This window comes from Ambystoma mexicanum, chromosome 6p, assembly GCF_040938575.1.
Source record: "Ambystoma mexicanum isolate Mex_15411 chromosome 6p, UKY_AmexF1_1, whole genome shotgun sequence".
NCBI classification, from domain to species: Eukaryota; Metazoa; Chordata; class Amphibia; order Caudata; family Ambystomatidae; genus Ambystoma; species Ambystoma mexicanum.
This window is the reverse complement of record NC_090935.1, coordinates 85,065,086-85,090,078: the sequence shown is the minus strand read 5'-3', so window position 1 is coordinate 85,090,078 and position 24,993 is coordinate 85,065,086. Positions and strand designations below refer to the sequence as shown.

General features: G+C 41.4%; 1 protein-coding gene across 1 annotated transcript in view; it reads right to left on the bottom strand.

Moving 5' to 3' along the window:
• Positions 1-24,993, bottom strand: part of LOC138510689 (vomeronasal type-2 receptor 26-like) — a 338,579-nt gene that overhangs the window by 167,830 nt on the left and 145,756 nt on the right. The window contains exon 3 of the mRNA XM_069626464.1: positions 13,654-13,945. Coding sequence (XP_069482565.1) covers positions 13,654-13,945 — 292 coding nt within the window. The remainder of the gene's footprint in view (positions 1-13,653; positions 13,946-24,993) is intronic.

Here is a 24,993-nt window from a genome sequence, read left to right as displayed (position 1 = left end):
TCAAGTGACGGAGGACACAGAGATGGAATTCCCTGTGTTGATCGTAGCCGAGACAATGGCTGAAAAAACATACTATAACTGCAACTTGCTTGTGAAAAGCAAAATGCATATTCCGAAATGGATGCTTATTGGACTCTAAATGCTTCTTGGAGGTTTTTGTCTGCATTGTGAATTTGAGGTGTTTAAGAACAGACTAAATACGTGACACACCCCCTGAAGTGTGACTGAAATAAACCTTTAATGAGTCTAGCAATGATTGTATAGAATTCGAAATGGCTATTTTATGTTAAAAAACTCTTGGAACTGTGGATCTGAAAGTCAGTTCTGCAAATCCATCTAGTCTTAGCGTGGTCCCAGTGAAAGTATTAAGAAGTAAGCTCTTAATGTTATGAGGCTGCTAGAGGGAGGATTTGATTCTTAGGGGGTTTGGTCTTAATTGTTGGAGACCAGCTTTTATGCTACTCCTCAGTGTACCAGACACTGCTAGCACTTTTATATTTACATGGTATTTACAAAGCGATTGGAAAAGAAGGAAAACCTTGTCTTCCTCTTCAAAGTGATGTACTATTCCTTTGTGCTTAGCGTCTTGTGTCTATTTATACTTTTATATTCATGTTGGGCTGTTTTTATCTCACCAGGACCTATTTTACTGTTATTCTTGGTGATGTTGTTTTATGTATTGTTCTTCAACAAATCCGAAATAAAAAAGTGAAATATAAATGAGTGATGCTGCTGTAATGATTGGCCCAGTTAAGGTTTGCATGCCCATAGCCGGTAGCTGAGTTGGTGCTGAGTTCCAAAGGTCCCTGTTTACCGGATGGTCTGCACTAATACTTTGTTGACCAATGCGATGAACCTGAGGGAATGGCAAAGGAGCCAAATCAAGATGAATTGCACAAATGTTCTGCTGAACTTGCAAAGCTTCTAGACTCTTTGAGCGCAGTTACACAGGCCTTCTACTAGCTATGAGCAGATGACTAGACTGGTGCCATTTCTGCTGCAACTGGTTGGACCAACTTAGTTGTAAGCCACCAATGCCTTGAGACAAGAGCCTATGATCTGTTCAAGATCCTGTCATGAGAAGGGAAGGACATTGGACAACAGAGGGTGAAGAGTGCCAGGGTCCACAAGCTGTGCCAATGCTTTCAATCATCTGTGGATCTACCAAGAATCTCACCACCCCGGAGGGTCCATCACATGGCTCCTGATTAACACCGGTAGCCCTTCTATTGCTGTTCTGCAAGTAGAACCTGCATAGAGCGATACAGGTACCCCTGTGAGTGCATTAAAAGTTAGAAGGAATTTCTGGTAACTTTTGCTGCCATAGTAACACGAACTGTGTAGATAATTTGGCCAGGTTGGAATATCTGAGGAAAATCCAACGGGAGGTTTTGATGTGCAGCACTGACATTTTCTGAAGACCCAGCCAACCTGCTGAATTCTTACCTCCCGAAATGTATCAGAACACTGCAGCTACAATATCTGAATATACATTGAAGGCATGGACTTAAACTGGACCGGGATACTAACAGTGAGGTTAACAAAGGTTTTCATTAAATATAGGCTCAATCGTTGAACGATGTTGCTAATGAAACCTTCAACAAAGGATTTTCTGCTGCAACATTTAAAGTTTACTAAGGGAGCTGTGAAGCTAATATGAGACAATGTTTAATTGTCACTATCAAGAGGTGTGACAGAGAGTGCCTTAACGAAACAAGGAGGAAAGGGCACATACCCCATATAGGGAACCGTTGTGGAAAGCCAGGACTCAGTTAAACAGCCTACAATTGTGTCCTGTGAGAGTGGGTGGGACATGGTGGTTGCCATATTTGATAATGGACTCTGCCTGCCTTTGAGACTGAGGCTGTATAGCTAAAGCCAGTTATGACTGGTGCGTCGATTATATTTAGATGGTGTCTGGGTGGTCTTTCCTTTGGCTCCTTACTTGGAGTGGAATGCCAAGAAAATAACTAAGGAAGCTTAAATGCAGCAGTCCTTATGTTATTTGGTGGCTGCCAACAGTTTAGAGATACAACCATGTGTTCAAGAGGAATATCGGAACACAGCTCTCAAGATTTCTATTTAAATGGTTTACATTTAAATGATTGTCTCTCATTAAGGTGACATGACTAGGCTCATGTCCCCACTCATATAGTCCAAACGCACACTTCTGGGAAAGGAACAGGCAGTCTCCAGGGCAGTCACCACAATGTTAAATACTCATAAACATATTTATTTTATGTATTTATTGTGTTAAAGCTTGGAACAGACCTTTCACAAGAGTAAAATTATAGATTACATTATACAGGATTTGTGCATATTGAGTAGAAATCAAAGTGCAGAAATACGAAAAGTATTCAAAATATTCAATCATGACAGTACACAGCCTTTGCATTATATCAATAGATAACAATGTTATCAAATTTGACAGAGTTCAAGATATTCATAACATTGTTAAAAGTAATAAGAAATTGCAGTAACCATGGGAAGTAGCTTTTTAAAAGTAGTATGAAATAGTAATAACAAGAATATTGACACAACTAAGATTAGAAATGTTATTTCCTTTTAAAATCCTGTCCAAGAATTCAGCTGGTGTAGGTGAGAAAAGCATTTATAAGATGCAAAAAAAAATTCTGCCATAATGAGACTAAAAAAGGACGCAACCAAGAGATGTTTTCAAGATTGAATCTTGGTCTTATTCTAACAGAATCTATAGTATGTCTTCGATCTCAGACAATTCTGCCTCATTCCCAAAATGTTATTGGTGGGAAGAATATTTATATCTAAATTAATAAGCTGTCGCCTTTTAGGACCAGGGAATTTATTCAAGTATTTCTGAGTTGCAACAAGGTCTTTCTCTATACAAATCTAAAAAAGCGTGTATTTTGAGCACACTTCTATGGTTATAAAGCAATCTTTTAACCATAATTTCTTCTTTGAGGTAAAAGTTTGGCTAATTAGACATTGCTCTGTTCCATTTAGTTCACTTAACTGTGTATCACAGAATTGCTTTCATTCCTTTAGAGCCCGGTCAGGAAGTTCCTGCTTCATGTTGTTGAACAATGATCTATGGGGTGGATCTAACATTTTTCTATAAAGTGACAGGATTTTCCATATGACTGTCACCTCAATGGATAGAAGAGCAAGTTCAAATCTAATGATTTGGATCGGGACTTCCTTCGGAATGTTAAGGACGTACCTCCCGAATGTGCCCTTGACTTTCCTCCACTAGGTGCGATCTAGCATGCCAGAGGTCTCTGCACCATATGTCACAATAGGTACTATGGGAACTTTGTAAAAGTAAATAATTGTTAGCATGCAAAAGTGGCCACATTTTCTATGCAATCATTTAGCTTGGATTTTTCCTCTATCAAGACCAGACAAATGTAGGTTTTTTTAAGAGAACTAGATAACAACATGATTTCAGATTTTGTTGAATTGATTTCCAAATAATGTTTTGTTATGTAAGATTCCAGGTCTGTCAACTGGTGCTGAAGCCCAATTGGTGTATAGTCTAACAAGACCAGGTCATTCGCATAAGCTAGCCAAGAAACAGGGGAAGCCCTTAGTGTCAGAGAAAATTATCTAAAGAGGCTAGATATATGGTTTATTTTTTGGCCCTAGATCTATTTTGTAAATGAGATAATTTGAAGCCATTCAGGGATGTCCCCATTCCTTTCCTAAGCCCCACTTTTTGGGAGTCCACCCTTCCAGATTGTGTAGCCCATGCTTTTAGTGTTTCAACAGAAAAACAGAAAAGATTTTACTGGAGACATTTAGTAGGGCTATCAGACGATAGTTTTTCGGGTCACACCTATCCCCTTTGTTAAATATGGAAACCAGATGAGAGGTCTTCCAAGAGGAGAGTGTGGGCCCTAACAATATAATGCATTCAAACAGGTCAAATAAGATTCAAGACCGTAGTTCTGGGCTTACCTTCAGGGTAAATTGGGTAGCCCATCCATTCCTGGAGCTCTTGACGGTTTTAGTTGCATAAATATTTACAAGATGTCTTCCCTTGTGAAATCTAATTTCCATGTAGAGTTGACCAAATGCAATGAACTAATCTTATCTGCTAACTGTGTTGAAAATACAGAGGATAAAATGGATCCAAACACCCTAAAGTAAAAGGGTTAATTTGATGAAATACTTGGTGTCCACCATCTCTATTAATGATTTTCCAGAAATTGACCAAATTATTTGATAACAAGACTTCCAGCATTAATTCAGAATCCTGCTGGACTAAATAGCACTTGTACGTTCTCATCTGGTTTGTGTATTTTAGCATTAAAATCCATTTCTGTCTACTAGCCTCCTCAGAATGTATTCCCCGAAGCTTTCTAATGTTCTGCCTTAATTTTCTTTTAACCTCAGACGTTGTTATCAAAACAATGGGTATGGAGGGGTGTATTGTTAGAATTAGGTTGTTTTGCGTTTTTCAAAGTAAATGTACAGAGGTTGAGTCGGATGCTATGGAATGCGATTTCCCCTGTGGTTCAAGGTGATGTTATCAGAGCCCTTAGGTCTAGGTATTTCTACTTTAGATGTTACCCAGGAGAGTCAAAGAGCTCAATGATTACTTCTATCTCTATGCATAACTGTTACCCAGGAACAACCTCTAGAAAAGAGGAAAATGGTAAACATGTAATCGAGTATAGCTGCAGATGATCCCCTGCCCCATGTGTATTGCGAGGGCACACCACCCTTTAAAATGCTGTTCAGTTCTTCAAATCCCCTACATTCATCAGTTGAAACCATGTTTGACATTGATCACTGGAGTTTTTATATTGGTGTGCAGGGTTACAATCATTACTCCTGGAATTTTTGTTAAATATACAATTAAGATCTCCTACCAACAACATGCTATTCCCATTATCAAAAGATCTTCACTCCTCAAATATGTTGATACATTTCTCAAATAAGTCACGCTCTGCTACTGACTGTGGATTCCAATATACATTAATAAGTAAAAGTGGCTCTTTCCAGGGGTAAGAAGCTTTTACATAGTGTAGCTTAACCACTTGAACATAAGGGGAAAGGTCTGGGCACATAGTTGCAGTTAGACCAATTCCATTATGTATCGCAATTAAGAGCCCACCATAAGGTTTTCCTTTGTGACCCTTCAAAGCTGGGTTCAGGAATACTGTGTACCAATCTAGGAGGAGTGTATCCCTTAACCAAACTTCTGGTAGCAAAACAACTTCACATTTCCGCAGATGAAGGTCATCTAAATGATCCCCAAAGATGTGAGAAAAGACTTTCATGTTGCAGGACAGAATTACTGAATCGTGCTTGCTAAAGACATGGACCTGTGTTGAGTGCCATCGATATCAGCACATGCAATGCTTTTGTCAACCATTTCCAGTTTTGGGGGTCGGGTGCAATAACATCCTCAGGCCTGGAGACAAGTGACACCTTTCTACCAAAGGCTATATTGTTATCACAAGTTATTGCTCTCAGCAACATATTTGTTAATTTAGGAGAAGGTTTAATGCCTAGTGTATCATTTTGAATGTAAGGCCACATGTCTTTTCTATCCTTAATGCCCACCAAATCATACCCCAACACAAGTTAAGTAGGAGCAGCCAACAATTATGTGTCCACCATTTTTCTAGATCGTGCATGAAGAATAACCTTATCCATTTTAGATCCCTGTACAAATTCCAACTAATCCATGTCACTAGATTTCAAAAATCTCAAACAAGGAATTGTGCCTAATCATAATAGGACATTTGTTCTATTTAAAGTAACCATATTATCTGTAGGTGCAATATGTTCCGGCCTAGATAGAAGTGTGGTGCAGAGAAGATGAGAATGATTTGTGTTCCTTTGCAGCAAATGTAGTTCCAGGCTCCTTTGCCAGTTTCTGCTAGGGTGTCAAATTCCTTTATATTCTCATATCCTAGACAAGTAATTGTATTAACTCTAGGAATACTTTCCACGTAGCTAGATGGCAGAGTAGGAAGTGCTTGTTCCTCAAGAAAGTAAGTTGATAGATCATGAAGTAGCTGCATACTGGCCAACAAGCCCATGCATGATTGTTCTACCAGAATGGCAGGATGGATATACGTGAAATAATCGCAGCGGGAAAAACGCAGCAGAATTTTGCCAAGTGGAAAGCTTTGCATTACCAAAATGTCGAATCCCGCTTTCCACCTACTCGTGACCCCCACTCCCGACTTACCTTCGCTTACCTTTGCTTGTTGCCACTTAACTTCTCTCCTGTCCAATCCTCCTGTCACCCTTCCCCGTGCGTTGTTTGTCTCCTACCCCTAAAATGGGTAGGGACTTGCGTGGTAGTGTGGCACTATCCTGTTCTTCTCTTTTTTCAACTTTATTATTCCTCGCCGCACTACTTCCCTACAAAGCGGGGGACACCCCACAGCCACTGAATCCATTTATATCGAACATGGGGAGAGTGAGACACCACCGCAATCCCCTGTTTGATATATTGGAATTCAGCATTTCATGAATGCGCATTTATTGTGCATTCAGCATTTTCTATCCATCATTTTCTGTCAATTCAACAGGATCTGTAGAAGGTCTTGCATGAACTGGTGGAATAGTTGTTGCCACTTTGTAGGATTTCTTTTGAAATTGGGGATCTTCTTTTACTCTTTGCCCCTTCATTTCTTTATGCTTGAATGAGGTTGCTCAGCTACGGGTTCATCCTCCAGTACAATATAAGGAATTTTGTGAAGAAATATCATGCAGCTCTTATTTAGATTTTGGAAGAGTGCTTTAATATTTGTGGACTTTTTCAAATGTGATTGAGTCTGTTGACGAGATTTTTTGGTTTTGCCTTTTTGTTCAAACATCACATAAACCTCTTTTGGTGAGATAATGGATTGAACTTGTGCCTCAGGGCTTGCATCCCTGGGCATTAAGGTAATTGAGCAGTTCAGCAAGGAATGTATGGATCGCTTCACCGATACCAGTGATGTATCTATTATTATTATTGTTCTTTATTTGTTTAGTTTCATAAGAAACTTTACAAAATCTTCATAAAATTAACATGCACATTACATTTCATAACTCCAAATCTGAAACATCTAAAACATCTGCCATACAAACACATTATACAGTACAACACAGTGCTTTATAATTATCACATTAAAAATCAAAAATTAAAAATTCATTACTGTTTTACTAAATATTCAATTATCGCAATCCAATTTCTATCTAATTCCCTTGGGTAAATATGTGCAGTATCCATGTACATCGGATGTCACATATTCTTATAACATCCAACCAAGGTCTTAAGATGTAAGATACCCTATCTTTTACATCCAAGATACGTAGATAGTCAAAAAGCCACTTTACCAATTTCACCTCATAAATGAAATTTTGGCTTCTATTAGCTTATAATACGTTATAATACCCATACATTTCATCAGATCATTAGCGCAAGTCGACTTCTGGCTATTTCCCCACACCTGATAAAGAGCAATGTGTATCCTTTGGTTATCTGTATTCGAACAGTATACCCAGAAATCAGCGCTCTTAATATAATCATAGTCTGACACAAAAGTTCCTAGCAATGTCATACAAACACTGCCCATAGTTACACACTCAGTAAGGATATGTCTAGGTGTCTCAATATGTTCAGGTGTTCAGTGTTCTTGCAATAGTGGTCCTCGCGCAACCAAGTAACTGAAGTAAAGTGGCTTTGCAGATCACTGCACTTTACTGAAGCACTTCTGCTCTGAGCACCGTGCTGAGTGCAACTCTTGTAGCACCACCTCCACCGAGTGCTCCTGCAATAGCGGTCCTCACACAACAAAGTCATTGAAGCTATTTCTGTCTGCACTTCCATGCCACACACTGCGCTGAGAGCAACTCTTGTAACACCACCTTGTTAGGCGAACACTGGGAACACTACACACAACTATGACTGCAGGTGTAAGCAAACCAACCTTTGGTATAAGTCTGTACTACACAGTTTTGGTAGCGGTGCTGAGCAGCCAGGCTTATCTCAAGAGGGGAATGTGAGCAGTAATGCTGTTACACAGAGGTCTACATTCACAGGTGTTCAAATAAACTCTTACATTCAAGGTTTCTTAGTTAAACACTTATTAATTTATTCAACAGTCAGTTATAAAAGATTCACTAGAAGGAGGCAGTTAAATATTATACACAAATATACTTCAGTACTGTACACTCTAAGTTTCTGAGGCATTCAATTACTGTTTAAAATACTTTGAAGGAAGAGCAAAAAGGCATAGGTTATCAGAACATAAAAAGATGACAATTATTCTTAGACAGTGCAGATACTTTGAGTTCACCAGAAGAGTCAATTCAATTCAATAGGCTAGGCCAAAGTCAATGGGCTAAAGTCTTGGATAGGATAAAGCGGTTCTGGTAAGTAAACAGTAAAGTCTCTGCAAAAGTACTCAGAAGTAGTTTGTAAAAAGAAGAATCATATGTTGGGTCACAAGCTGATTAGGCCTGCGAGTTGCAAAGGTTTCAAGCACTTTCACCGCTAGATGTAAGTTCTCTCAGTCTTGTTTCACAGTACCTTACAATGAAGAAAAAGAGGCAGCTGAAGACTTATGTTCCTGGAGATCTAGCTGTTATTGGGCCTCAGTCGTGGGGACAAGAGGGAGGACGTCGGGGGACTCCTGCACTGCACTAGGACAGTCAAAGGCTGGCACTTGGCAAACTTCAATTTCAGTTCCTGTGAGTAAAGCACACAAACTGGTGTCCCTCTCCCTGATTATACAGTTTCCTGCAGCACTCTGAAGAAATTCAACCAGCTCTGAGATAAGGTGTCCATGTGGCTTACTGTCGAGTTGATTGGTCCCACCAACTCAAAGGGAGAAGTTGTAATTGAAGGGGCTTCTCTGTGAACGTGAACTTGGCGATTCGGACATGCAGCAGGGCTTCACCGGGCAAACCAATGCTCCAGAAGTTGCAGCAGCTGTCCTCGTAAGCTCTTCTTCGGTTCCTTCGTTCCAGTGGTCGACTCTGCCTTCCAAGCCAAGGGACTCGCCTTTTATTCAGTTCTCTCTCATTCATTCCAGACTAGCTGTCACTCACCCAGCAGGGTGGCTGTCCTTGCCAGAAAGTCAGCCAGCAAATTACAACAGAGTGCATTTGGGTCTCCTAGGAGGCTAAGCACAGTGAGTTTCGGGCACCTCCCTCACTTCCTGCCCACCCCAAACACTCGGGCGCCAGAGGCGGTCTTCAGTCCTGAAGCCCACCAAAGGTGAATTAACAAAGAGACCAAACCAGGTTTGGCACTCAGAGACTCTAGAAGGCCCTTTCCAAAAAGAAATGGCGAAAAAAGAAGATCGGGTCCTGTTTAAACAAAGGGGGCTCAGACGCCATCTTGAAAAACATGGCTCCCGCGATTTAACGGTTCCGGAGCTATTGAAAGTTCGCGGTTGGGAAAATTCATGGTAGTTCGTTGTAAAACCACTGCCACCAGTCATTTTGAGAGGAAAGGGTAGCATTTGACTGCTATATGAGTATTTAGACACAGGGGATACTAAGTAACCCCTCCAGCACTCTATTGGGTCTGGAGGGGTTACTTAGGAATTTAAAAGACTAAGTGAAGTCAATTTCACCTCAATGCTCTGGGAAACTGTAGTTGATCCCAGAGAAGGTATTTAAACCTTGGGAAAGCCTGCTTTTGGCGGCATGGCTGCCGCCGAAATCGCATCCGGGTCCACAGAATGAGGAATTACCGGGCCATTCTGAGTTTGGAAGGCCCAGTAATTCCTCCCTCCAAGGACCCGGACCCAGTCCTTCCCCATTCCCATTTCAGCCCCCATAGGGATGAATGGGAATGGGAGACGGAGCAAACAACGGGCCATTATGAGTTGGCCCGTTGTTTGCTCCATCTTCCCCTCGCGGGACCCGGTAAGCACGCCTGGTTTGACCAGGCTTTACTTCTTGGGTCCTGCGAGGGGACCTCGTAATGAGGCGGTACGGGGTAAACGGCAACGGCACCTTTTACGCCGCCGTTAACCCCGTACCGCCAGGGTCGTAATGAGGCCCATTGATTTGAAAAGTTCAAAGTCCCAAAGTTTCGCAAAAGAGCTGGAGGGCTTTAAGGTAGAGGGAATTGGCACATTTATGAGAATGCTCCCTAACACACCTCCACCGAGTGATCCTGCAATAGCGATCCTCATGTAACAAATTGATTGAAGCAAAGTGACTGTGCAGATTACTGCACATCCTGCTGCACTTCTGCCCAGCAGCCCCAACCCCTCAAATCCTCCTGCTTCTTAAAGCACTGATTGTGATACTTGCAGATTTGAATTTATTGGGAGTAACGCAAAATACCAAAATACAGTGGAATCTGGGGTACATTACCTCTGTGCCACCAGCAAGTGGCAAATGAAGATCTTTGGGGATTCATTGAGAGCAGAGGTGTGAGCTACTGTTTCTCAGCATTGCCCACAAACCTAGCAGAACTAAATTTGGATCAAGGCAAGAATTCTCAAACAATTAGTCAGAAGGCTAGATGCTATACGTTTTTGGAATCAGTCACTGAGATAATTTGTGAAATAATACAGTTACCACAGGCAAGTTGAGAGAATGGTTGTGAGGAAAGAAAGATGTAACATTATTTAACTAACCATGTTTTTCTCATGTCTCTACATGTCTATCTTGAAGTTACTTTACTTCTACATTCTTATCTCTTTTACTCATTTTATAATTTGATCAGGAACTGGGTTTGATGTATTATCATATATTCACCTGCTATTGTTTTTTCGTTTTTTATTGGGTCTATAATTGTAATTGTAGTTGACTTGAAACATATGCTGGCTCATATTTAATTGTACATTGCATTGTCATACTCAACACGTATTCTTTTGAAATTGGCTCAAACTTGAATACAAATTGTATCCTTATATCTAACACAAACTCTTTGAATATAGATACATCATTTGAATCACCCTTATGTTTTGACACGTTGGTTACGTTTCAAACCCAGCATTTACTTTATTGTTTGGGTAGTGAGTTTAGGGAACCTAGTACCCTTTTTTGGCATCTAACTTCTTGTTGGGGGAGGTAACTTCCAGTGAGAGCGCCTATTACAAAGATGCTTCTGTGGGCCTGGGTGTACTTTTTTTTCAAGTACCAACACTTGTAGCCCCAGTTTAAGTGGCTGCTTTGGTCGCCATCCAACCATCCACCTCTCCTTTTCGTGCTTCTCCTCCCATTCCATTCCACCAGCCACATCTCACAGCCAGCAACGTGCGCGTGCGTAAATGTCTGATGTGTGTACATATGTATGAAATGTGCTTGTGAAGAGTGTATATGTTTATACGTGAGGAGATGCTTGTATGTGACTCGTGCTGATGAGCAGGTGCGTGGGTTTGAGTGTGAACGGATGTCTGCCCAGGGGTCTGGTGTATGAGAGTGCTAGTATGTCTACATGTCTGGGTGAATGTGTGTATGTGTCCTTTGGTGAATTCAAATTGCAAGGCTAAACTGGAATGATTCTGTTCTATTTGTCCATATCAGGTGCCAGTACTGTTTCATCCTTTCTCAGCCTCGACACATGGTTTATCATTTCCATGTTTCCCAGAGTCGGTCAGTGAAGAAGACTGGTGTTTGCTCGAGATGTGGGAGTGGAAGGGATGAGGAATCTCTGAGGGTGAGTCAGGGTGCAGCGACTGCTGCCCAAAGCATCTGTCACCTTGACTGCCCACCTGGTTGTTTATGTCTGTGGTTGGGGTGCTCCTTAGGTGCAGTGAGGCAGATCTTGTGTCCCTGATCTGGGTGCACTTCATGTAGTTTAGTGCAAAGTAATTGACAGGTTTTTGTTTAATAGCATTGTTAACATGTTTGAAGAGTATTCTTATTTCTAAGGAAAGTTATTGCAGTGTTTTCAAGGCAGGTGTGATGGGACCCCAAAGCTTCAATAGGGAGATGACTCTAACCACCTTATTTTGCAGTAATTGCAAGTGGTAAGTTACAATACCGTGGGATTCTTAGGATAACTGTAACCAGCGTGCGGGGGATGAAAAAAAGGATCCCCGGTGTGTGAAACCATGCCGGGGAGCCCAGAATAAAAACAAAAAGGCTAGTGTAAAGTACCCTAGCATGTGATTAGGCGAGGGTCCCTTTACTCTAGAAATTTGAGAATTTTTATTTTTGAGGTGTGAGCCGAGGGCCGCGTTCATAATGGTAAAAAACCCTTAAGGGTTTGCAGCCGCTCCACACCGCCACCATCACTTTCTGGGCCTTCATGCTGGCGCTCCTGTGCCTAGTAGGGGAGCGGCTACCTTCCCAAGATGTCCAAAAGCTACGCTACTTCCCCAGTCCCATTAAATGAATGGCTCTCCCCCACAGCACAGGAGCGCTCAATGTGTTTAGCACTCCTAGGCTGCGTATAAATTAAAGGGGCCCCCCTTGTCAGGTGGCCCATCAGAAATCCCTAGGTCAGACCTGGCAGACATGGCCCAGGTTGAAAAGTGCTGTTGGGCCCCCATTGCTACACAGAACGCTGGGCTGCATCTGACATACTCAGTCTGGCCAACTTAAAATAGGTTTGGGGTCCATACACACTGTTGCTGCTACTGCCAGAATTCCAAAGCCATCACCAGCTGAGAGAGCGTGAAGACCTAGAAAAGATCAAGAAAACAGCATCAGAGACCCTTAGACAGCCCAGGTCAGGTTGCCTCAGAAGTAAGGTGTATATATACATATTGTTTTTTTTAATACAGTGCACCGTGTGGACTAGGCTTAATTTGATTTGTATATAGTGTCTTGCGTTTTCCCCTTTTATAAAAAAAAAACAAATTTAAAACACTGATGGTGTACCGGAAGGGGAAAAGTGAACGTATAACTAAAAGAACGTTACAGCAGCATTCCTTTTTCCGATTTTCCTTTTGTGTGTCAGATACTATAACCATGTGTCTTTCTCCCCTCAGGGTATTTGGGGATACTGTTCTATCCTTCTAATTTGCCTACATTCATCACCTTCAGAGTGGGGCTCACTGGGGTGTTTTTGAACACAGGACAGTGGGGATTGGAGATAGTTAAGAGGTGAGACAAATTATAAATAAGGCATACAAGATATATTGTGTGCCCCCATACACCTGTCTCCCAATAAGATGTGTAATGCATCACCCTGTTACATAATGGCTTTGGCTAATTAATTTTCAATTATCTTTTCCAGGTATGGCATTACTTATTTGATTATGCCATGCCCCTATTTTCAATTTTTATAAAAATATAATCATGGTCATCACTAGTTGGGCAGTAACCCTTAAATGCGGCGATAACACAATTACTGCCGCATTTAAGGGTCCACCAAATCACAGTTTTAGCGGTATTTATCCCCAGCTCTGAGCTGGGGGGGAAATCCCCTGGGAATTTGCTGATTTTTGGTGCTATTACCATGCGGTCATACCGCCGACGGTAATCCCGCCGAAAATTCCCCATTAGGTCCAATTAGGAATGGGGAATTCCCAAATGGCCCCAATGGGGAATGGGGAATAGCGCCGGACCGGGTGGCAGTAGTGCTATTAGCGCGGGCGGTATCCCAGTGGAAATACTGCTGGGATACCGCCCAGCTCGTGATGAGGCCCAATGTCTTAAGCCACATAGATTAACATTACTCCTGAGAGTGATTGGATGATTCGAGAAGATAATACATTATGAACACAACCTGATTATTTCGAAGCATCTTACCTGTGGATACTTGTAAAGTTTGACGAGTTGAGCTATTTCGTAAGATGTTACTGATGAAATGTCTCCAATGAAACCAGCCAATACACTTTTCCTGTGACAGCTGTAGTTTGGAACAGGTTCTCCTTTGTTTGAGAGTATGCTCAGAGTGCCCAGAACAGTTCTAGTGACACTAGAGCAGGAGTTATATATTTTATAACCCAATGTGATGTTTGGTAAGATGTCAGGGTTGTGGTTGATCTCCTTTGTGGCGAAGACAAAAGCCATGAGGTGTCGAAGATATCGGAAGGATGGTCTGAAAGTTACAAGATTAGATATGTTGAATAAGTTAAAGACGACACATATCCAGTCAGTTCAGTTTAGCTAGTAGCAGGGGCTGGGACACACCATCATAGCAAGCATGCACAAGAAGTTTGTCAACAAAAGTGCTCTTTACTGGGTATTGTGTCTAGACCATCATTATATGGAGATTTCACACATACACTGTGCAGTCTTGTTTCACCAATTTTCATAGGTGCAATGTTCCCAGTTTACTGTGCGTTCCGGATATGAGAGGCCTTCTCCTCATTAATTAATAGGTGTGGTGTAGGAGGATGGTAAGAAGTCATCAGAAATCAGGTAAGGCACTGGAGACTTGTGTATATAAAAGGAGTAAGTTTATTCATAAATTACAGGGCTAGTTGGTTAGAAAGGCGGGGAGCTAAATAGATGACATCCTTTCAGTAAGGTTCTCCCATCCTGTGTTACCAACTGTAGCTCTTGGAACCCTCAGGTCCCATAACATTCTGGGTTCCATCACTGTATTCTACTGCTAGCACTGTGTGCACCCAGTGCAGATAGATACAATCAATACTACACATCTCCCTCTCTTCCAAACGAACACACAAACAAGATATCACAAACCAGGCATTCAGAGACCATCAAAATTTCCACACTCTTGCACATCTGTAAAAACCATACAACATTCACATCCATAAAAGCGTATACCACATTCACGTAACTAACATTCAACACAATCAAGTACACAAATCACCACCTGCCCGGGACTGCCACTCCCAGGCCTCACAGCTGCCACCTGCGAGCACATACATTCCTTGCTACACTCTCAACCATCAAAGTGTATCTCCTCCCACTCCATCTGCCACCTGGAGACAAGGGTCTGCCACACCCAGCACAACCGCGTACTCACGCAACCATCAGGAACTAGCTAACATTCATAAGACCCATTCAATTTATATCCTTATCAAAATTACATCACACCCAACTATATCACACCACCATTCTTCTCAGAAACATCTGTCATTTGCGCCATCAAATTATTCATTCACATATACACCCTGCCATAGAAAACACTGAAAAGTAGGAAGGACAGAAAAGAAAACTCACAAAACAAAGATCACATTAAAACAACGCAGCTGAGAAAGAACAGCGCGAGAAATAAAACACCACGACAGAGATTGATCAGATCTGAGTCCAAGTGCAAAATAGATATTTCACAGAACGATGCTGTGCCACTAACATTATGCTTTCACATGGCATCAGAAGATGCTGTGCCACTAAAATTATGCTTTCACATGGCATCAGAAGATGCTGTGCCACTAACATTATGCTTTCACATGGCATCAGAAGATGCTGTGCCACTAACATTATGCTTTCACATGGCATCAGAACGATGCTGTGCCACTAACATTATGCTTTCACATGGCATCAGAAGATGCTGTGCCACTAACATTATGCTTTCACATGGCATCAGAACGATGCTGTGCCACTAACATTATGCTTTCACATGGCATCAGAAGATGCTGTGCCACTAACATTATGCTTTCACATGGCATCAGAACGATGCTGTGCCACTAACATTATGCTTTCACATGGCATCAGAAGATGCTGTGCCACTAACATTATGCTTTCACATGGCATCAGAAGATGCTGTGCCACTAACATTATGCTTTCACATGGCATCAGAACGATGCTGTGCCACTAACATTATGCTTTCACATGGCATCAGAAGATGCTGTGCCACTAACATTATGCTTTCACATGGCATCAGAACGATGCTGTGCCACTAACATTATGCTTTCACATGGCATCAGAAGATGCTGTGCCACTAACATTATGCTTTCACATGGCATCAGAACGATGCTGTGCCACTAACATTATGCTTTCACATGGCATCAGAAGATGCTGTGTCACTAACATTTTGCTTTCACATGGCATCAGAACGATGCTGTGCCACTAACATTATGCTTTCACATGGCATCAGAAGATGCTGTGCCACTAACATTATGCTTTCACATGGCATCAGAAGATGCTCTGCCACTAACATTATGCTTTCACATGGCATCAGAACGATGCTGTGCCACTAACATTATGCTTTCACATGGCATCAGAACGATGCTGTGCCACTAACATTATGCTTTCACATGGCATCAGAAGATGCTGTGCCACTAACATTATGCTTTCACATGGCATCAGAACGATGCTGTGCCACTAACATTATGCTTTCACATGGCATCAGAAGATGCTGTGCCACTAACATTATGCTTTCACATGGCATCAGAACGATGCTGTGCCACTAACATTATGCTTTCACATGGCATCAGAAGATGCTGTGCCACTAACATTATGCTTTCACATGGCATCAGAACGATGCTGTGCCACTAACATTATGCTGCCACTAACATTTTCCTTGTGACAGTTCTCATCATGAATTAAATACTATTATGTCAACATCATTGCCTTTTGGATTGCATAACACAAAAATATCAACATATATTATAACAATATATAACATCCTGAATTTGAAGACCTGAAAATCCTTTAAAATTGTTAAACACTACACAGGAAAAAAAACACAATTTTCTTTCATTGTGTTGTTTGTTGGTTATTGTTATGAGAATATATTGTTACGCACACACCCACTCTTCCTCATAAGGTAAGTGTAATCATTCACAACATCATTCACTACACTACCCTTTCAACCAAACTCTATCATGCAAACATACATTGCACAGTGGGCCTTCCCAGCCAGGCGCACCGACATTTACAAGCATTCCTAATTCCCTAAATAACCATAACATGCTTACCAGGGCTAGCCCCATTCCACTATAACATGGCAGTAGCTGCATTAATCGTCTATCGCGGAAGTATTAGCTAGCCAAAACATAACCATTTAAAATCGTTATATCCCAAACATCATAAAATATTAACTGCATTTATAAAAAACAGCAAACAAAACTGGATCACTTTGCAAAATTACTTGTAGTTCATAAATTGCACGATGACTGTGACTGCAATTGAAGTACATGAGGGAAACAAAAACAGTACTTGTGCCTCATGTTTACACAGCATGGAAATCAGAAACGTTGTCAGTGCCCCTCTGCTGCCTTGTACATTTCATCTCCTCACATTATTTCTTTCCCTAGTCAGAGATGAATTTCATTATAGAAGGTGCAAACACATTTTCATGCAGTTACTCCTCAGCACCAGAAGCATCTCAATGAAGCAGTTCACATGGCATCACCGCGGCCGCGCTTCGAGAGAAACGGTACCTAATAATATTTGTTCCGTAATTATGGACTATGAGGAAGTACATTCATCCATTACGTATTTCCGAGGAATTGTAATCCAGGTAGTCACGGCACTGCATTTACTCAAATGTTCCTCACTGGTGCACAACCGAATATCATATATTGTTTACACGACGTCCGACGGAACATACACAGAATACAGACGTACTTCCAATGGAACGAAAACACAGAAGTAATTTCGCTTCCTGTGCACGTCTTGACGTCGGTCCACGTTAATAGGGCATCTTTTCTAATGTTATTTTCATTCCGCCCTCACACAGAATAAGACAAGAATGTAAAGGAACACTCCGGAACCCAGCGTTCGGAACTCCGCCAAACTCCAAGGATTGGGTAATACGTCACCATTAACCCAGCAGTCATCCTGATGTACGGAACTCAGCCTTGCAACCAGCTCCAACGGTCATGGCTGCAACTGTACATAATGTCATTGCTGGGTACAACGCTCTATTCCGGCAGTACTAAAGTCCTGTGTACGCTGCGATGAGCATCTCTAACACATTTCATTCACAGTACTTTATTAGCAGCTGCATTAAAAGAGGGATCACAATCCTTCTATAGCCCTGTAACGCAGCAGCCGCAATGAGCACCCGGGCCCTTAATTTAAACGCTGCTGCAATGCCGCAGCCAATACTGCGCAGTACCTTAGTTGATAGCAAAACGGAGACTCCTCAACATATACAATAGCAGGACTTACACTGTGAGTAGGTTGTATTGAAATCCTCTCATAGGAAACTGGCACTGGGCATCATCACTGCTCGGCTCATCATGGACCTCTGCCAAAAGCATTTTCATCATGCCAGGAGTCAGCAGAATTTCTTCAGTGGGTCCTTTTATCTTGGGATGAACAGGCTATGTATAATAGTTTATCTGGAGTCAGAAAACACCTGTTTATCCCATCCTCGTCGCCATTTGTGGTGTAGGAGGATGGTAAGAAGTCATTAGGAATCAGGTAAGGCACTGGAGACTTGTGTACATAAAAGGATTATGTTTATTCATAAGTTACAGGGCTAGTTGGTTAGAAAGGCAGGGAGCTAAATAGATGATATCCCTTCAGTAAGGTTCTCCCATCCTGTGTTATCAACTGTAGCTCTTGGAACCCTCAGGTCCCATAACATTCTGGATGACATCACTGTATTCTACTGCTAGCACTGTGTGCACCCAGTGCAGATAGATACAATCAATACTACACATCTCCCTCTCTTCCAAACGAACACACAAACAAGATATCACAAACCAGGCATTCAGAGACCATCAAAATTTCCACACTCTTGCACATCTGTAAAAACCATACAACATTCACATCCATAAAAGCGTATACCACATTCACGTAACTAACATTCAACACAATCAAGTACACAAATCACCACCTGCCCGGGACTGCCACTCCCAGGCCTCACAGCTGCCACCTGCGAGCACATACATTCCTTGCTACACTCTCAACCATCAAAGTGTATCTCCTCCCACTCCATCTGCCACCTGGAGACAAGGGTCTGCCACACCCAGCACAACCGCGTACTCACGCAACCATCAGGAACTAGCTAACATTCATAAGACCCATTCAATTTATATCCTTATCAAAATTACATCACACCCAACTATATCACACCACCATTCTTCTCAGAAACATCTGTCATTTGCGCCATCAAATTATTCATTCACATATACACCCTGCCATAGAAAACACTGAAAAGTAGGAAGGACAGAAAAGAAAACTCACAAAACAAAGATCACATTAAAACAACGCAGCTGAGAAAGAACAGCGCGAGAAATAAAACACCACGACAGAGATTGATCAGATCTGAGTCCAAGTGCAAAATAGATATTTCACAGAACGATGCTGTGCCACTAACATTATGCTTTCACATGGCATCAGAAGATGCTGTGCCACTAACATTATGCTTTCACATGGCATCAGAAGATGCTGTGCCACTAAAATTATGCTTTCACATGGCATCAGAAGATGCTGTGCCACTAACATTATGCTTTCACATGGCATCAGAAGATGCTGTGCCACTAACATTATGCTTTCACATGGCATCAGAACGATGCTGTGCCACTAACATTATGCTTTCACATGGCATCAGAAGATGCTGTGCCACTAACATTATGCTTTCACATGGCATCAGAAGATGCTGTGCCACTAACATTATGCTTTCACATGGCATCAGAACGATGCTGTGCCACTAACATTATGCTTTCACATGGCATCAGAAGATGCTGTGCCACTAACATTATGCTTTCACATGGCATCAGAAGATCCTGTGCCACTAACATTATGCTTTCACATGGCATCAGAACGATGCTGTGCCACTAACATTATGCTTTCACATGGCATCAGAAGATGCTGTGCCACTAACATTATGCTTTCACATGGCATCAGAAGATGCTGTGCCGCTAACATTATGCTTTCACATGGCATCAGAACGATGCTGTGCCACTAACATTATGCTTTCACATGGCATCAGAAGATGCTGTGCCACTAACATTATGCTTTCACATGGCATCAGAACGATGCTGTGCCACTAACATTATGCTTTCACATGGCATCAGAAGATGCTGTGCCACTAACATTATGCTTTCACATGGCATCAGAACGATGCTGTGCCACTAACATTATGCTTTCACATGGCATCAGAAGATGCTGTGCCACTAACATTATGCTTTCACATGGCATCAGAACGATGCTGTGCCACTAACATTATGCTTTCACATGGCATCAGAAGATGCTGTGCCACTAACATTATGCTTTCACATGGCATCAGAAGATGCTGTGCCACTAACATTATGCTTTCACATGGCATCAGAACGATGCTCTGCCACTAACATTATGCTTTCACATGGCATCAGAACGATGCTGTGCCACTAACATTATGCTTTCACATGGCATCAGAAGATGCTGTGCCACTAACATTATGCTTTCACATGGCATCAGAACGATGCTGTGCCACTAACATTATGCTTTCACATGGCATCAGAAGATGCTGTGCCACTAACATTATGCTTTCACATGGCATCAGAAGATGCTGTGCCACTAACATTATGCTTTCACATGGCATCAGAACGATGCTGTGCCACTAACATTATGCTTTCACATGGCATCAGAAGATGCTGTGCCACTAACATTATGCTTTCACATGGCATCAGAACGATGCTGTGCCACTAACATTATGCTGCCACTAACATTTTCCTTGTGACAGTTCTCATCATGAATTAAATACTATTATGTCAACATCATTGCCTTTTGGATTGCATAACACAAAAATATCAACATATATTATAACAATATATAACATCCAGAATTTGAAGACCTGAAAATCCTTTAAAATTGTTAAACACTACACAGGAAAAAAAACACAATTTTCTTTCATTGTGTTGTTTGTTGGTTATTGTTATGAGAATATATTGTTACGCACACACCCACTCTTCCTCATAAGGTAAGTGTAATCATTCACAACATCATTCACTACACTACCCTTTCAACCAAACTCTATCATGCAAACATACATTGCACAGTGGGCCTTCCCAGCCAGGCGCACCGACATTTACAAGCATTCCTAATTCCCTAAATAACCATAACATGCTTACCAGGGCTAGCCCCATTCCACTATAACATGGCAGTAGCTGCATTAATCGTCTATCGCGGAAGTATTAGCTAGCCAAAACATAACCATTTAAAATCGTTATATCCCAAACATCATAAAATATTAACTGCATTTATAAAAAACAGCAAACAAAACTGGATCACTTTGCAAAATTACTTGTAGTTCATAAATTGCACGATGACTGTGACTGCAATTGAAGTACATGAGGGAAACAAAAACAGTACTTGTGCCTCATGTTTACACAGCATGGAAATCAGAAACGTTGTCAGTGCCCCTCTGCTGCCTTGTACATTTCATCTCCTCACATTATTTCTTTCCCTAGTCAGAGATGAATTTCATTATAGAAGGTGCAAACACATTTTCATGCAGTTACTCCTCAGCACCAGAAGCATCTCAATGAAGCAGTTCACATGGCATCACCGCGGCCGCGCTTCGAGAGAAACGGTACCTAATAATATTTGTTCCGTAATTATGGACTATGAGGAAGTACATTCATCCATTACGTATTTCCGAGGAATTGTAATCCAGGTAGTCACGGCACTGCATTTACTCAAATGTTCCTCACTGGTGCACAACCGAATATCATATATTGTTTACACGACGTCCGACGGAACATACACAGAATACAGACGTACTTCCAATGGAACGAAAACACAGAAGTAATTTCGCTTCCTGTGCACGTCTTGACGTCGGTCCACGTTAATAGGGCATCTTTTCTAATGTTATTTTCATTCCGCCCTCACACAGAATAAGACAAGAATGTAAAGGAACACTCCGGAACCCAGCGTTCGGAACTCCGCCAAACTCCAAGGATTGGGTAATACGTCACCATTAACCCAGCAGTCATCCTGATGTACGGAACTCAGCCTTGCAACCAGCTCCAACGGTCATGGCTGCAACTGTACATAACGTCATTGCTGGGTACAACGCTCTATTCCGGCAGTACTAAAGTCCTGTGTACGCTGCGATGAGCATCTCTAACACATTTCATTCACAGTACTTTATTAGCAGCTGCATTAAAAGAGGGATCACAATCCTTCTATAGCCCTGTAACGCAGCAGCCGCAATGAGCACCCGGGCCCTTAATTTAAACGCTGCTGCAATGCCGCAGCCAATACTGCGCAGTGCCTTAGTCGATAGCAAAACGGAGACTCCTCAACAGTCATTTGCGTGCCGGCTGCCTGCCATATACAATAGCAGGACTTATACTGTGAGTAGGTTGTATTGAAATCCTCTCATAGGAAACTGGCACTGGGCATCATCACTGCTCGGCTCATCATGGACCTCTGCCAAAAGCATTTTCATCATGCCAGGAGTCAGCAGAATTTCTTCAGTGGGTCCTTTTATCTTGGGATGAACAGGCTATGTATAATAGTTTATCTGGAGTCAGAAAACACCTGTTTATCCCATCCTCGTCGCCATTTGTGGTGTAGGAGGATGGTAAGAAGTCATCAGGAATCAGGTAAGGCACTGGAGACTTGTGTACATAAAAGGATTATGTTTATTCATAAGTTACAGGGCTAGTTGGTTAGAAAGGCAGGGAGCTAAATAGATGATATCCCTTCAGTAAGGTTCTCCCATCCTGTGTTATCAACTGTAGCTCTTGGAACCCTCAGGTCCCATAACATTCTGGATGACATCACTGTATTCTACTGCTAGCACTGTGTGCACCCAGTGCAGATAGATACAATCAATACTACAATAGGGCCCAAAAAAGATGTATTTATGAGCACTGATACCCAGTGAGTGTGCTTTAACACACTCCTAATCTGGCAATTCATGTTGCTACTTATTCCTGTGAACGATATACTTTATTTAGTGAAGTATTTTCACATATATATGATTGTTCTTCTGTATCTGGTAGGCTTCTCTCAATCAGAGACATAGAAGTTGAGTTCGTTCAATGATCCAGGGACAAAAGTGAAACATAAAATAGTAGAGGCACAAAGCCCCCCAAATGCTCTCCCTCCCTTCCATCACCGGTCTATGTATGTCATCGTTCTTAACTACAAACACTTGTTTTTGCGACTGGGGTGTGAAGTAGAGTGTTGTTGAACACTAAGCTATTTGATTTTTTGTGATTCCTATATCGAGAACTGCAGCAATCATGATTGACTTTGGAGCATAGTATGCAGTTGCAAATTGCACTTCTAATTGCTTGACTGGTAAGTGTGCGTTGGATTTTCTTGCAGGACCAGAGGTAGAGGAAGGGGCTTAATGACCTTGAAACTGAAAAACACTGTTTCATGTTAAATTGCACATTATTGTGTTTGGACATTACATTTTATATAATACCAAAACGCATATTTAGTGTAAACCTGGGTTACTTCTTTGAAAGTCAATTTGGCTAAGTTCTCCTCACTGAGCATTATCGACCCAGTATGAACACATTTCACCCCATTTCTAAAGTGTCTGATATAACAACCCCCAACCAAAGTAATGGACTTGCTCTGGCGATGGACTCTACTGCACCGAGCATTCTGTTAAGGAAGGAGGGGGCTAGTGCCATAACATTGTCCCCATATTGTCTATGACACATAACCCGAGCCCACCCATCTCCATTACTAAAAATGGCAGAATAATTAATGGTTTAGCCTTCTTAATTCACTTCAAATGATGTATCCCCACAAGCAAACTCTAGATGAGCCTCAGTATTTGAATGAGGTACAAAGTCAAATTGCTTGAGCAGAGGGAACTTTCACAGTTTTTGTGAAATCGCTGAAACTAAATGTTGGAAAACAATTTAGTTTAATATTAAATACGGCCAATGAGGAGTATATGTTAAATGATATTTGGGAGTGCCCTCTGTGGCTCTGAGTAAAGGATAATAGCTGGCTGGATGCCTCCCAAATTATTCCCCAAATATGAATCTTTCAGTGGATCTCCTACATGTGTGGGCTGAGGAGTCTTTGGCTAAGACATTGTTAAATTTGAAAAACAATCATTGGAAATGTTCTTCCTAGAAAAGAAGGCAAAAGTAGGAGTTTGGCTATGACTCCTCTCCATTAAAGGTAGCTACTTCAAAGCCTGGAAGTTAGGATGGAGTTGGAGCTAAGCGCATTGCCTCACTAATATAAGACAAGACAGGAAGTAAAAGATAATATGAATGTTGATTTTATTATTTCCAATGATAATTGCATACTAGGCTCCACCAAAACTCAGGTGAATTATAAATGTAGTGAAAGACTAGATTGTCCTACAATCAATCACATCACTATATTGCTGAACACAAAGGGAGCCTTCATTAAGAATGAGGCTATTACATAGAAAAAGGAAGTCTGTGGGTCTTCCATTGAAGATCCTTCTGCCTCTTAGTTTATGATTGGTAACCAAAAGGGGGACAAGGGGACCAAATGCATTATGTTTGAATTAACACACCAGATGCAAAGAAAAAAGAGAAATGTTGCTAATTAATTTGAGAGTTTAAGTTAACGCTATCAACAATGCCATTCATAAAGTACAAGAAATGGCATATCAGACCATTATTGAAGAAGTTGGAAAAATCAAGAATGTTAAAAGTTGCAAGAACAAAGCCTCATATTATATTATATAATACTTGGATCCAACATACTTAAAATATTGTATACTGTGCCATTATCTCAGGAATTGAAGCTACTATACAATGGAATGAGGACTTTGATGAGTTGATAACTGGTTAATTTGGACCCATAGCTTACAATCTGGAGCATTTACCAGAATTATGTGATCCTCGTTGAAGGCAATAAACATGAATTACTTGCACGAGCTCAGTGGAGAAATCTAGGAGTATGTAACGACATCCTTCTAGAAAGTAATGTGTTGCCATTAAATGGAAGCATCGTGTTTAGGTATCTTCTCATTACTCCTCTTTTGACAGTAATTATTACTGGCAACATTGATTTTGTAACAATGTTAGACAAGGATGTTGTATTTGTATTTTGTATTTGGCGATTTATATAGCGCATATCCCAAACAGGAACCAGGCTAAAGATTGCATCTGGGCACAGGTGATAAATCGGCAAAGAAAATTACCAGAATAAGCTGCTATATCTTAAATTAACAGCAATGTTTTCAATGTGTTCCTGAACTCCAGCAAAGATTTAGCTTTGCAGAGTTTATATGGTAGGGCATTCCAGGCCTTAGACACTGCATTGTAAAAGCGTCTGTTGCCC